The sequence below is a fragment of the Acanthopagrus latus genome, chromosome 3 (assembly GCF_904848185.1).
Source record: "Acanthopagrus latus isolate v.2019 chromosome 3, fAcaLat1.1, whole genome shotgun sequence".
NCBI lineage: Eukaryota > Metazoa > Chordata > Actinopteri > Spariformes > Sparidae > Acanthopagrus > Acanthopagrus latus.
The window spans coordinates 18,230,684-18,244,486 of NC_051041.1; the positions used below are offsets into that span (position 1 = coordinate 18,230,684).

At 46.4% G+C, this 13,803-nt stretch overlaps 1 protein-coding gene across 2 annotated transcripts; it reads right to left on the reverse strand.

Moving 5' to 3' along the window:
* Positions 1–233: 233 nt before the first annotated feature.
* tril (TLR4 interactor with leucine-rich repeats) lies at positions 234–13,738 on the reverse strand. 2 transcript variants are annotated; one of them, XM_037091549.1, is made up of 4 exons: positions 13,671–13,720; positions 12,583–12,642; positions 10,318–10,417; positions 234–4,492 (listed from the first exon to the last, which is right to left on the reverse strand). In XM_037091549.1, exon 4 carries the CDS (start codon positions 3,632–3,634, stop codon positions 1,127–1,129), a length of 2,508 nt encoding a protein of 835 aa, XP_036947444.1. In that variant the 5' UTR covers positions 3,635–4,492; positions 10,318–10,417; positions 12,583–12,642; positions 13,671–13,720; the 3' UTR covers positions 234–1,126. The 2 variants fall into 2 exon arrangements, 1 of the variants encoding a protein (XP_036947444.1); XR_005073371.1 differs by lacking the exon at positions 234–4,492 and adding an exon at positions 8,378–10,236 and having other exon boundaries at positions 13,671–13,738.
* Positions 13,739–13,803: the final 65 nt, after the last annotated feature.

Below are 13,803 nucleotides of genomic sequence, written 5' to 3' on the forward strand. Positions count from 1 at the left end.
TACCCAAATTTAAGGACTTTGACAGATTCTTCAGTGCAGAATTATTGCTTTATGTTAAAATCTCGACCGGTGACGTGAAAATAGTTCACGTGCATGAAAGTGTGTGTGTGTCAGTGTGTGTGCGTGTCTATGATTTTGGACTGCGTGTGGGCGGATCTCCACCCTGTCTGCTCAGACAAAGGAACTGCTTAACCATTGCCAGACCTCATCTTGACACGAATGCACACACACTTCTCTAACATACTGTTTTTTTTATTGTCCTCCTCACCCTCACACATTGTTTAGATCTCCCTTTAACACACGTCATACCACGAGTGCAAGAGAAATATCACGTCGACCCCTTTTTAATATGAAGTATCCTGAAACATGATAATGCTGCTGCCCATCCTGACCCGTCTCGTCTGCTCAGCTGAGGCGTGTGGGGAAATATATATATATATAAAAACCATAAAATAGATCATCCAGAAGACGAATCACTCACATTGTTGGGGATTTTACTTCTTCATGTTACACAAAATCATATATAAAAGTATAAAACTTGATAAATGTGATACAAAAACAAGTGTCTTTTTTTTCTCCTCCTGCCAGCCAGCAGCCATCATCACTACACACTGTACAAATATGAGACAATATGATGTCTGTGAACTCAATATTAGCACCATAGTTGAAATCAGTGATCAATCATTCATGCGTACGCACTTGAACAATCGCAAACAAATTGAGAAAACACGAGCGCAGGTGCAAGGAAATGAACTGAGAGAGGAAAAAGGCGCAAAGCAGGAAGAGGAAGTCAGAGGGATTGGACTTCCTCTGGTGTCTGAGAAGGCACTGATGAGCTCAGCTGTTCTTTCGTCGCAGTTAAAGGTTTTTCTTGTGGTCAAACGAAAAGAGGAAACGCAACGTGGTGGTGGGATTGTGTGCTTGGTTTGCTCACAGCCGCACACACACACACACACACGTTTTCAAAGGTAGGGAAGACGGTTCTGGAGGAAGATCGCTGATTGTCAAGTCAAATACCGACCCAAAGAGTCTGAGAATGAGACTCAACGATCAACTATCTCTCTGCACGTCTCCCCTCCTTTAAGAGAAGGGACAGCCTGTTGTACAGTTTCAAGTTTTTAAGGCTCTAGTCCGAGAATCTCTGCATGTCACTGTCTCTGCGAACACTGTTGCTGTCCAGAAAGCGCTCACAAGGGAACTCGATGAGGTCGCCCTCCTCCAGGGGCGAGAGCCGCGCCGGACGGCTGCTTTGGTAGCTGGTGAAGTCAGCAGACACCGAAGCCGTTGTCATGGTTGGACGAAACGGTCGCCTGGTGGAGTACATGTGCCTCACGTGCACCGCCGACTTCCTCCTCTGCAACCTCCTCTTCAGGCTCCGGCCCAGCCAGACGCTGCCGATGACCAGCAGCAGCACGGCGTTCCCAGCCAGCGTCGCCACCGTCACCAGCTGGAGGTTGGAGGTCAGCACACCTCCTCGGTTGAGCCCCTCAGGGAGGGTGACCAGCCCTGCGCAGTGGTCACGCGGTGCGACCTGACACACCGATCCTCCGACTACTCCCTCCACACAAACCATGTAGGTCACGTCTGAGCTGAGCTCTCTGAGGGTGACGGAGCGAGCTGTGCCACGAGTGTACACGTAGCGGGGGAAACGATCCTGGGTGCCAAACCGGTCGAACAGAATCCGGTAGTGGACTTCGTCGAGGCCTGGGCCAGGTCCTGGTGTGTGGCTGTGATGATCCCGGGTGGTCCAGTAGACGGTGACAGTGCTTGATGTCACATGATCCACTGACACATTAGTGATGAAATGGCGGTTGAACACACAAGGATCTGTGATCACAGGTAGAGCCTCCTCCTGATCTGACCTCAGCAGATCAAATCTTGCTCCGGACTGGACCGGAGAGGTGGAGCTGGTGCTGGTGGTGTAGGTGGGCCCGGTGTTTGGATCTGTGGTGTTTTTCTCCAGGATTCCAGCGCGACTTGGTGAGGAAGTGGATGGTGGATCAGCTCTGGAAGTGACATTTGACCTCTGTCTTCCTTTGGCACGTCTCCTGGTTGTGTCTGCAGCGGGTCGCGACCTCGGGCTGACAGACTCTTTCTTCGGTTTCTTTCTTTCCAGTGCTGCCACCTCTACACCTCCTCTGTCTCCCTGGATTCTCACCTCCTCCTGTCCCTCTCTTTTCATTTTCTCTCCCTCTTTCCTCATTATCACCCCATCCCCGTCTCCCTTTAACAGCTCTGTCTCCTCCACCTGGCCCTCTTCACCTCTGTGCTCACCTCCTGTCTCTCCCCCCTTTACCTTTACCAACATCCCCCCTCCGCGGCTCTCCTCAGGCCCGGCTTGGCTCCTACACAAGTGGGTCAAGTTCCCGAGGGGCTGCAGCTGGGAAGCATTCACATAGTCCAGATATTTCCCTCTCAGGGTTGCTGGGTGATGACATTGCACAAAAACAGTCAACAACTTGCCCTGAGAGTGCGCAGCAGTCATCCATCTCTTCAGCTCCTCCAGGCGACAGTCGCACGTCCAGTTGTTGCCATGGAGATCCAGGTCGTAAAGCGCGTTGTTGAGTCCAAAAATGTCTCCTGACAGGCTGGTGAGCATGTTGTTCTTCAGCTTCAGCACCTTGAGATGCTTGAGCTGCGAAAAAGCTGAAGGGTCCACTTGTGAAATCCGGTTGCGACTGAAGTCCAGCTCCTCGACGCGCTCCAGGGAGTCGAGGAGACCGGCGGGGATTTCCTCCAGCTCGTTGCCGTCAATCAGAAGCTCCCTGAGGCTCGACAGCCCCCTCAGAGCCCCGCTGTCCAGGCGAGAGATCCTGTTGTTGCTGAGGGACAGCGTGGAAAGCTTTTTCAGATTTTGGAAGACGTGGTTCCCGACGTGCTGGATCTGGTTCTCGGACAGCAGCAGGGTTGTGAGGGCTCTGAGCTGGGAGAACGTGAGGGCGCTGCGCACGGCCGCCTGCTTGTTGTGCGCCAGGTTCAGAAAGCGCAGGCTGGTGAGTTTGGAGAACGCGTTTCTGTGGATGTGCTGCAGCTGGTTGTACTCCAGGTGGAGATAATGGAGGCTGGTCAGGCTTTTAAAGACGGAGTCCTGCAGAACTTCTAGCGAGTTTCCGTCCAGACGCAGCTTCACCAGATGATCCAGATTGGCGAACAGCTCCGGGGTGATTTTCTTCATCTCATTGTTGTTCCCATAGAGGATCGTTAACTTCTTCAGGGGTTGAAGCGTCCCGGCGGGTATGTGTGATAACAGATTATGCCCCAGGTACAGCTCCTCAAGCTTGGAGAGCTTCTCGAACGCTTTAGGCTGAATGGTTTGGATTTGATTGTATTGTAGATTCAGCCTCACCAGGTTACTGTACCGCGTGAAGTCGAAGGCAGAGATGTTTCCGATGAAGTTCCCCCCGAGGCTGAAGACGAGCGCCTCCTCGGAGACGCGCGCAGCGGGTTTGGGCACAGCGCGCAGCCCGCGGTTGGTGCACAGGAGGTGCTGCGGATGCTGACAGTCACAGCCGTCAGGACAAAAGCTTGTCACTTGTGCAGAGGAAGAGGACGAGGAGGGGGAGGAGGAGGAGGTGAATCCATGGAGCGCCAGGAGGAAAAAGCAGATCCCCGCCGGGAAATTGCCGCTATCCATTCCGGCAGCGCTGGTTGGCACATTCGCTTTGCGTGGCTCAGGCGCAGTCGCCCTTCTCCTCTCTCATGCTGGAGATCGACTCGCCCAAAATCCACTTGTTGCTCTGAAAAGCGCCGCACACATCAGGCACACGCGGCTCCATCACCCCGCAGCATCATCCGCACACACGGCGACCTAATCTGCGCAGCGCGCTCTGGTGCTGTCTGAGGAAACGCTCACCTCCCCAGTAAACCCTCCATCCCCCCGAGTGGTCATCTGCTGCGAATTACAGACTGCTCACACACACACACACACACACATACACACACACACACACACACTGAAATAGTCCCTCCCACGCAACTCTGCGACCCTGCCAAAAACAGATGTGCACAAGCCCTGACGCACGAGTCCCAGAAGTTTGCGCGTGCACGCAGGTAATCAAACACACATACACACACACACACACACACTACAGTGAGAGAGAGGGGAGGGAGGGAGAGAGAGGTTGAGAAACCCTTTGACCGAGTTTTCTGCGCGCCCCCGCAGCCACCGGGGGTCTGAGATCTGGATCGGATCCCTGGTATGGACAAAGCAGACAGGAAGATCTCCTTCCCACGGAAACCCAAGAGAAGCCCGATGGTTTGGATTCCCTCGCAGCGGGGAGCACACAGAGCCGTGCAGAGCCACCCATAACACGAGCTCAGCTAAATGTCTGAATTCACGTCGTCGCTGGTGACATCAGACCTGAGATCTGCAGACACAAAGTCACTCCGACCTGCAATCAGAGCAGTCTGCACCCTCTCTGTCTGACTGTACAGTAGGATCACCATCATCACGCAGCATAAACTGCACTTCACCAGTCTCTCATTAACGCTGCTGCTGCACGGGGCCACGAGCAGCACAGATGGTTCACATTTGCAGATGAGGAATTCGGGTCGTGAAGTGTGCGCAGAGACCGACGAGGAGAGAGAGAGGTGCCAAATCTGAGTTAAAGATCTCCAACATGAAAGCGGGAGAATAAATGCAGGGCTGGATGGAGCATGTTGCACAGAGCTGTGCAGCACAGAGGGATGTTATCTGTAGTCTGGACTGAGAAGAAACACATGCCAAGACATCTGCACATGTATGGCACATGAGGCAGAGTGATTGCTGACATACATACTGTCTGATCTACAGATCAACAGATCTATAGATCTATAGATCTGTAGATCAGTAGATCAGTAGATCAGACGGGGCTGTTAGATGAGCTCCAGCAGTCACAAACTACAAACAATCTGGGCCATAACAGGACAGACATTATTTTTTATTTCTATTTCATCTTTGCCCCTTTTAACATCAGGTGCCAGTTACTCATAAGTATTGATTATTGCTGTTTATTGATGATGTTAATGCTAATTGAGAAGTTACCTGCTCTACTACACTCTGTTTCCCAGAGAACATGCAGTATTTTAGATGTTTGACCTGCACAAGCGGATTATTTTTTGCACAAACTGAGTGTAATTCTCAGCATTGAATGTGGCTTTTTGTATTATATTTTGCTATAATGTGTATCACATGCACACTGTCCACATTAGTTTGTATGAAGTAGTTTGAACTTCTTTTTCTAACCAAACCAGATTTCTCTCACGCGTCTTCCTGCTGAAGCTTCTGTGACAGTATTTTGTTTTGTTTTTTTCAAACAACAGAATTGCTGTTAAACTTTGCCTTCATAGCTACCAGGCTACTTGTAGAGGCTCAGCTAGATGTTGTATTTACATATTAATTCATCAGTCTACTTTTACAAAACTATTTAAACTGTTTATTTATTAAGCCTATGCTATGTTGAGCTAGCCTAACAGGCCATTACTTTCAGCTAGAAAATTATTTAAAATGTTTATCTGTCAGCTACTTTTAACTTAAAACTGTTTTTTTTTAGCTAGCTAGCATTAACTATTTCAGCTAGACTATTTATCCACTACATTTAGCTTTTAGCTGTTTATTTTTATTTTAGATAACTACTTCAACTAGTATATTTATCCATTAGGCCAGGACTAGCCTACTTTAGGTATAGCCCAACTATTCAGTGCTTTAAGCTAACTATTCTAACTGTGTTTGTATTCATTTTAGTGAGCTAACTATGTCAGCAGTTTTTCTGTCACTATAAGCTGACAACAGTCTTGTAACTTCTCTGCAACTTAACTTTTTCACACATGCTTAATTGTAACACATACATGATGTAAATGTCTATGAATAGAGACTCGTCAACCATGGGAAACATAAGCAGTTAACTGACTCATGCACACACACACACACACACACACACACACACACACACACACACACACACACTCATGGAGCCTATACACGACGTGCAACCTCCCCTGAGAAGCCAGTGATGCAATGGTTTCCAGAGCCGAGCTGATGGATGACTCGTACAGCTCCTTGCATTACCAGCACAGACCAAAAGCCTCACACGCGCTCCTCGATCGGCCTCGTTCTCATGCATATCTGTTGCTAGACATCACAGTCAGACATTAGAGCTGTGTGTGAGTGAGTGAGTGTCTGTGTATGAAAGACAGAGAGAAATACAACCCTTGGGGAAGCCCCCTCTCTCTGGGAGGTCATTTCCTGCCGGGCCATTGCTCCGTAGTATTCCTGCATCTCGTTCTCCCCCCTCTGTCTGTCTGTCTCTCGCAGGAACACACACATTGAGAAAACACTCTGAGATCTGGCCTCAGACGCAGAGCGACCAGTCCAGTTGTTTTATGGCAGTCGCCTGGTCTGTGTCAGAGCGGAAAGGAATACTGATTTAACACCAGAAGTAAACTGACTCTAACTTTATCGTAACGTTTGGAGGAAGATGTGGGTGAATGACTCATTTCCAAGAGTGTAAATGAGATGGACGGATGGAATGAGATGTGGAAAGATAAAACGACTGGAGAGCAGAAGGGAAGCGAGCTAGACTAATGCAGACGGAGACTGTTGTGAGGGGAAAAAAGTGTGCTGGAGTTGACCCAGATTCACAGAGAAGTTGGCACAATAGGCGGCATTGAGGACCCCGTACAGAGCTGTCCGCCACTGTGCCTGCACACAATACAGGCAGCAGAATGGTTTCACCGGTCCATCCTTTCATCACCTCTCCCTCCTTCTCAGCGGGCCTCTCGCTTTCCAATCAACCGGCCATGTGACATTTCAGCCTCTCAGCAGAGAGAAAGAGAGTGTGTGTGTGTGTGTGTGTGTGTGTGTGTGTGTGGGACAGAAACCTGATTCCACTGTTGGAGAGAGAGAGAGAGAGAGAGTGGCTTGTATATTAGTCTGCACCTGAGCACGCCTGTTTCATAAGACCGGCAAATGGTGTGTGTGTGTGTGCAGATGCACGTCTGCATGAAACAGAGAGTATCCAGGTCGGTGCAGGTACGTCTGTGTGTGCGTGTGTATGTAAACGAGCCGACGCTGCAGCGTATGTAGGTCGATGAGGAGTGTTACGTTTCTCCTGCACGAGCTCCAGAAGTTGAAGCGGCATTTTTCAGTGAATGAGAGTGAGAGACAGAGAGGGAGGGTTGGACAAGCCACTGTAAGAATCATTAATCACCATGGTTTAGATTCATCAATCATCTGTATCCTCAGCATAGTTGGAAAGCATTTAATACATTTACTCAAGAAACCACTTTATGATGATTAAGTGTCCTTTGCTTGTTTGTTATGGACCCGTAGGTGTTCAAACCTTCCGAGTAAGTGGACCTCGAGCGAAGACTGCAGTTTCCAACGTCAAGAACTGAACTGTTTAAATCAGAGAATAAGAAGTCTTAAAGTGCTCAGCATACAGTTTGTGCACCTACAATCCAATGATGACAAGTGAGAAATGATATCATGATCCAGTCAAACGCTCCAGAACAAGTCATTATATTGTAAGTTCATCCAAAAATGTAAAATTCTCATCTGGTGTGAGTCTCCAGGAGCTCCAAGATCCCATGTTGATATGAAATGATTATGTTTGAAACTTTTTGTAGCCAAAATCTTCACGTTAGTGTCAGGACGCTTTACCTTTCAAAACAAATCCACAGCTGATTAGAATAATGCTGCAACGCTGTTTTACTGTGAAGCTCCTGAAGTGAGACTTCACTCAACTTTGAGTGGAAATGGGAATTTGTATATGAACTAGCTTGTAGCAGTTCAAACACATATGAATGCTGGTTGGATTGGTGCATTAATAATTAAAATCACAGTCTGTAATTTGTGTCACCAGCAGGTCTCTCAATCGCAGCAGTGAAAATAGGGGTAGTCAGACCGAGGGAGCGTTCACTGTTACACAACCAGCTACCCACAGACACACAACAACATTCCTCTGGTGTTCTGAGTTAACAGTCCAGACCTTTAGCTGCACTGCTAACTGAGCTAACAGTTAGCAGCAGTTAGCAGTCACTCTGGTCGACAGGCTGCCTTTTCTTACAAACTGCACTTTGAAATATTCTGGGGTATTCTTCTATGAAATCCAGCTATTCTGTAGTAAGGTACTGCTTCTGAAATATATGGTGAATATAAAGTTACCATCAGCAGCTGTTGCTAGCAGCCTAGCTTAGCACAAAGACTGGGATCAGAGGAAACAGTCGCTGAGGTAATGAAACCTGCCTGCACATCTAAAATGTACAAATTAACACATCACCTCCAGGCTCAGCGCTCAAATGCTGCATCATACCATGCCGTGACAGATAGTGCACACATGTATGGATTCAGTATTAACACATCCACACACTACAACATCAAATTAAACACACCGAGTGGTTCTCTTGAAATGATACTTTATCATGAATTTCTCCCGTACAGATATACAGAAACGCTCCCAAACGCAGCAGGACTGACAGAGTGAGGGACTCACACAACGACACAAACTTACAAGAAGTTGTGCTGGTGGAAACATGTGCATCCTATTGTATGTCAGAATGCAAAAGGCTGCAGCGGCTCTCTCCCCCCGTGGGCCTAGCGTGCATCAGAGGGACAATCTGTACATCCTGGAAATGCAACCCTGCGTGGATCAGGCACATATCTGGATCTGATCATAGTAATCAGTGTGAGGGATGGGCCACAATGAAGATAACAGCAGCTTTGTCTCTCAGATTAGCCCTCCGACAGGACTCTAATCAACAGGAAATGGTTCAAACTAATAACAGATTATCCCTGTGTGTGGCAGAGATGGAAAGCTTGTGTGTGTGTGTGTGTTTGCACACTTTAGCTTGTTTATAGCATGTGAAGTCATCTATTTGAAGTGTTTTGTTGCTTTACAGAATTGAAATGAAAGGACAAAGACGGGAGAGAGCAAAGCAAAAGGGAAGGAAAAATAGGCAATGAGGAGGTGGGCTGTGTGTGTGTGTGTGTGTGTGTGCGTGTGCGTGTGTGTGTGACAGAAGAGAGTTTACATGAGCAACAGCTGCTGGGATCGTTAAGGGCTTTAGCTGGAGCTGGGAATCACAGATCTCGTCCATGCTCACATGCATTAACGGTGAGTGTGTGTGAGTGTGTGTGAGTGTGTGTGAGTGTGTGTGCCTGAATGTTTGTGAGAGGATGACTGGGTGTTTATGCACTTAGAGGGAAACAGTGGAAGAGACCTGATCCCCTTGTGAGACTGCAGCTCAACTGAAATGCTGCTTTGTGTACTGTACGTTACACAGAGGATGTGTAACATACGGCCATATTTCTGGGTGCACGGAAATGAATATAAATGGTAGACAAAGCGTGGAGGGAACACCTGGGCCCCATGCGTGTAAACGTGCACATTCCCACTGCTCGGCTGCAACAGTTGGTTCCCATCACAGGAAGCAGAAAAGGAGGGCAAGATGGAGAGAATGAGTCCGAGACACTTCTCTCTGCTAATCATTCCTCTGTTAGAGAAAACATAAGGATAATCTTGTCAGTATGAGAACATGTTGCAAACAGCCGGCACGCTGATTTTGCAGCAACGCAACAAAAGCACATCATGCAATATGGGAAATGCATTAATTCTGGCATTCCTCTCTGCTGCTGGGAGCGCTCCAACATCTCCTGCTTGACCTCCCGGGGTCATGTTTTGTCGTTGAGACCAGTATGTCGAGCGTGCCTGTGAGAGTTTAAAACAGAGGGAATAGAGCGGGGAAAAAAAAAAAGAGGAAGGGAGGTACTTGACATCTGGAAAAAATTAGAGAGCATGCTATTGCCCTGTTGAAAGGGTGGAGAGAGAGTGGAGGGGGAGATAAGTGGGAGGAATGAGGAGTGTAAAGGATAGAGTGTGTGAGTGTGTATTGGGACGGCCTTTCATCTAGGGAGTTTGATAGAAACTGTCTGCATGCACATAATCAGCCTCAATCACATAATGACACAAAGAGAACGTAATGCCTCCAGATCTTAAGATCAGCGAGCTGCACAGAAGATAACACTCGGGCCTTTCAGGGCTGCACGAGCACACGTGAAAGACATGAAAGCGAGCACAAAGACGCACGTACACGAGTGAACGCAGCGCAAAAAACAAGTCGCAAACAGAACAGAAACTGCTGGGCTCTGTGAGTCATTAAAACAAAGTCGCCACTCAGTAATTTAGAGAGCCGAGACATCTGATCTGCAGCTGTCGACTCCAGTCCCCACACTGCACTGCTTCTGTGCAACGTCGCCCTCTGCAGACACAGAACATCACAGCACGATGAGGAAACGGTAAGAAGTACAGTAACAGGAGAAGAGAGAGCTTCTGATCTCACCTGACAAACTTTTGTTTTTGCACGCCTCCTTCTTCACAGACAGGTCAACATCATCTTAAAACCTTGAAACGGCAGCTACAGGGTGACGGCATCTTGAGGCCTGAAGTTTAAAGAAAGTTTTAAAGGAACAGTTTGACATTTTGGGAAATACGTAGGTTATTTCTGGCTGAATGTCATGTTGCTGCATCTGTCAAGCAATAAAGAAGTATTTGCTGGCATACCAACAGACAAGGCTGATTGTGTTGGGGACAGAGGGGTTCAGACGACAAGACAAACAGTTTAAAACGGTCTGCAGTATATACAATTTAAGGCAATGTAATGAGGGGATTGTTTGAGGTAAGAGTAGATAGTTAAAGTGGGGGAAAAAATGTCATAATGGCCCTTCAAAATGTATTTAATCACATTTGTTGGTTGCTGCTTCTGTCCTCATTTTGTTGTACAGTCATGGTTGTATATATACATATATATATATGTCATTCATTATAAAACTGAATCTTGATTACCACCAGCACTAGGTTGGTTTAGCATATACATGTAGCTGAGATAGCTGTTTTGTTGTCTATTTAACAAGAAGGGGGTGGAAGATGTTTAAAGGAAACATATTCTACCTCCAGCACTTCTTATAGCTCACTAATGGCCACATTATATGTTTGTTTAATCCATACAAAACCTGAAGCCCTGCTAATATAAATATAATGTGCTGATTTCACACTTATTGTAGGGATTAGACAAACCAGTAATAATGTGTTTATTAGAGAGCTTTAGAGCTGCTGGTAGTTTTCATCCTGCATCAGATAATCTGGATTAAACAGCTGTTTCCTGTTTTTGTGCTCAGCTAAAACACCCCACCACTGGTTTTATCTTCATTTTTACCCCACAGAGGTGGAAGAGATATTATTATTTTGTGTTTCCATGATGCATCTCACTTAAAAAACGGTGCTTAATCAACTTAAATGAGTTAATGATCTCTCATTTATATGTAAACAGAGTGTGGGAGACACAGAGGAGCTGCTGTGGACCGACACCAGCGTGTTGCAGCCCAGCACCAGAGGTCTTGTTCAGCAGTAGAACAGGGACCTGGTTCAGTGTCGTCTTGCTTAAGGGCACTTCAGCTTCTAGAGGTTCTCTAGTTGAAGGGTCTCTCTTTAAACCCCCGACACACACGAGGTCAAATTCCACAGAGAAGCGAGAGGCAGACGTTCAGTTAAAACACCAATTCATGTCCTCTGTGCCGTCTTTCAAACAAATGTCCTCATGAGCTCGCTGTCGGTGCAGGAAGCAGCTTTTCAGTTTCAGAGCTGCTCCGTGTGCAGTTACCATATCTGACCTACAGATGACACTGTATACATTATCTGCTGGTGAGGAATGTGAAGCAGAAAGGTGATAGGGGATATTAATAGCTAGACTGGCATACACAGACTTACAAGTGTCACGTATCGTCTTCCGTCCCATTTTCTTATTCATGACTGTATCACTGTCTCCTGCCACATTTCCCCCTTTTCTAAAATAAGATTAATGGTGCTATTAGTAGAAGATGTCTGGAAGTGATCATAAATAACTGGTGTGATTTCAGGTTTGCTACCTCCCTGTATATCTGTGTGTGTGTGTGTGTGTGACGTCAGGTATTCCAGGGAGTGTCTCCTCCGGGCTGCAATTGTTCTCTGCTCAGGTACGCGTACGAGGGGAATCCACGTGAGTTTAACAATGAAACGATCTGTGTTGCAAACCCTGATTAGCAATCTCTTCTTCCTGTGTGAACCACTTCCAACATCACACCACAGCAATGTCAGCAATTAATACCTTCCCTCCCTCCAGTCGGTCCTGACGCAGGAGGCCGACATTCCTTCAAGCTCTGAACGCTGTGATTAGTTTTGCCGGTTCTGTCGCTGGACACACCCAGCTCTAACTCTCCCTTTCACAGACATTTTTTTTCCTCTATTTTATGTTTTCCCTTCTCTCTGTTGCCATAGAAATAAGCCGAGGCAGGAAGTGACAGCCTCATGCCCATGCAAAGGAGGAAATTTGCTTTGTTGGGTAAACAAATCCAAGGCATGAAGGTGGTTCGGAGAGCTACAAGGACAATGGAGGTGAACTGACTTCGCAGGGTTTTCTCCAAAGAAGACATGAGAAGCTAAACTTAATCAGAGAAAGATAGACATTAAGTAAAAAAAACAAACAAAAAAACCAAACACATAAACACATGCTTGTTGCTTCACCCACACGCTCAGTCCGTCTGGGTGCAATCGCACGACTTCTCTCACTTACTCAGCGTTTCAGCAGACAGTCAGCACTTGTGGGTAAAGCCATCTTTTGCAAGCAGAGTGTCTGAGGAAAAACACCAAACAATCTGTCACTGGATCAGACAGATTATTAACACATACTCTATCAGCACACCTACTTTTCTTTGGAACAATGTTTCCTACATTACACAACAGCTTTAAAGGAATTCAGAGGAGAGGTGAAACAAAAAATACCAAACATTCCCCAGTTCCAGCTGAAAACTGGCTGCTTTTCTGTGTTTGGTGATGATAAACTGAATATATCAGGTACAAGAGTGTTTTCTAAACAAAATGAGCAATTTAATGACAATGAACATTTGTTGGGCATCATTCATGTAAGTTTTTGATAGTTAATCTGTAAAATAGATGTTATATTGCTCAAAAAAAAAAAAATATTAAGGTACATTTCTGATCTGTTTGAGGTCTAGGTCTAGGTTGAGACTGACTTCATCTTACCTCCATCTGCTAAATTTGTTCATTCACTGTTTAGCTATGTTAGCTAATAAGCAACTACTGGTGAAGTCAGAAATTTAGCACCAAAAATTAGCCTCACATTGTGTCTGCCCTTTGAAAGTGCCCTTGCTTAAAGTTGTTTAGCCTACAATTCATTTAGAAATCAAGTAGCTTATAGCTATCAAACGATAAATGTAGGCTGATGAGTGTATTTGGTGTAAAAATCATTACTGAATCCAAATAGCTGAATCATACAGTCGTTGGCACCTTACTTGAAAAATAAAAACAATCATCATGTCTTTATGCTACCTCCATTTTGTTTACTTGGTTCTTTGACTGTTAGCTATGTTAGCTAATAAACAACTACCGGTGAAGTCCCCAAAAGTTAGCCTAGCATCGAGGCTGCCATTGTTTAAAGCTGTTCAGCCTAACGTTACATTTAATATAGAGATCAAGTAGCTTATAGCTAGCTAGCGATAAATGTAGGCTCATGAGTGTATTTGGTGTGAAAATCGTTACTGAAACCAAAGAAAGGAATCATACAATAACACATTAACACACAGCAGCACATGACATCATTCATTTACATGACTCCACGTCACGTAAACAGCTGATTCTCACCTGACTCTCCTTTTATCTGCCCTAAACTCTCACCTTGATTGTCTGCCTCTGACCTTTCTGCCTACGTCACTCTCTTAGTCTCTGTGTCCCGCCCAGTGTCGTGTCCCCGCCCCCCTTCTGCCGCTTCCTCCAT

Coding starts and splice junctions, on each gene's coding strand:
- tril (XM_037091549.1), bottom strand. CDS start 3,634: ATGGATAGCGGCAATTTCCCGGCGGGGATCTGCTTTTTCCTCCTGGCG.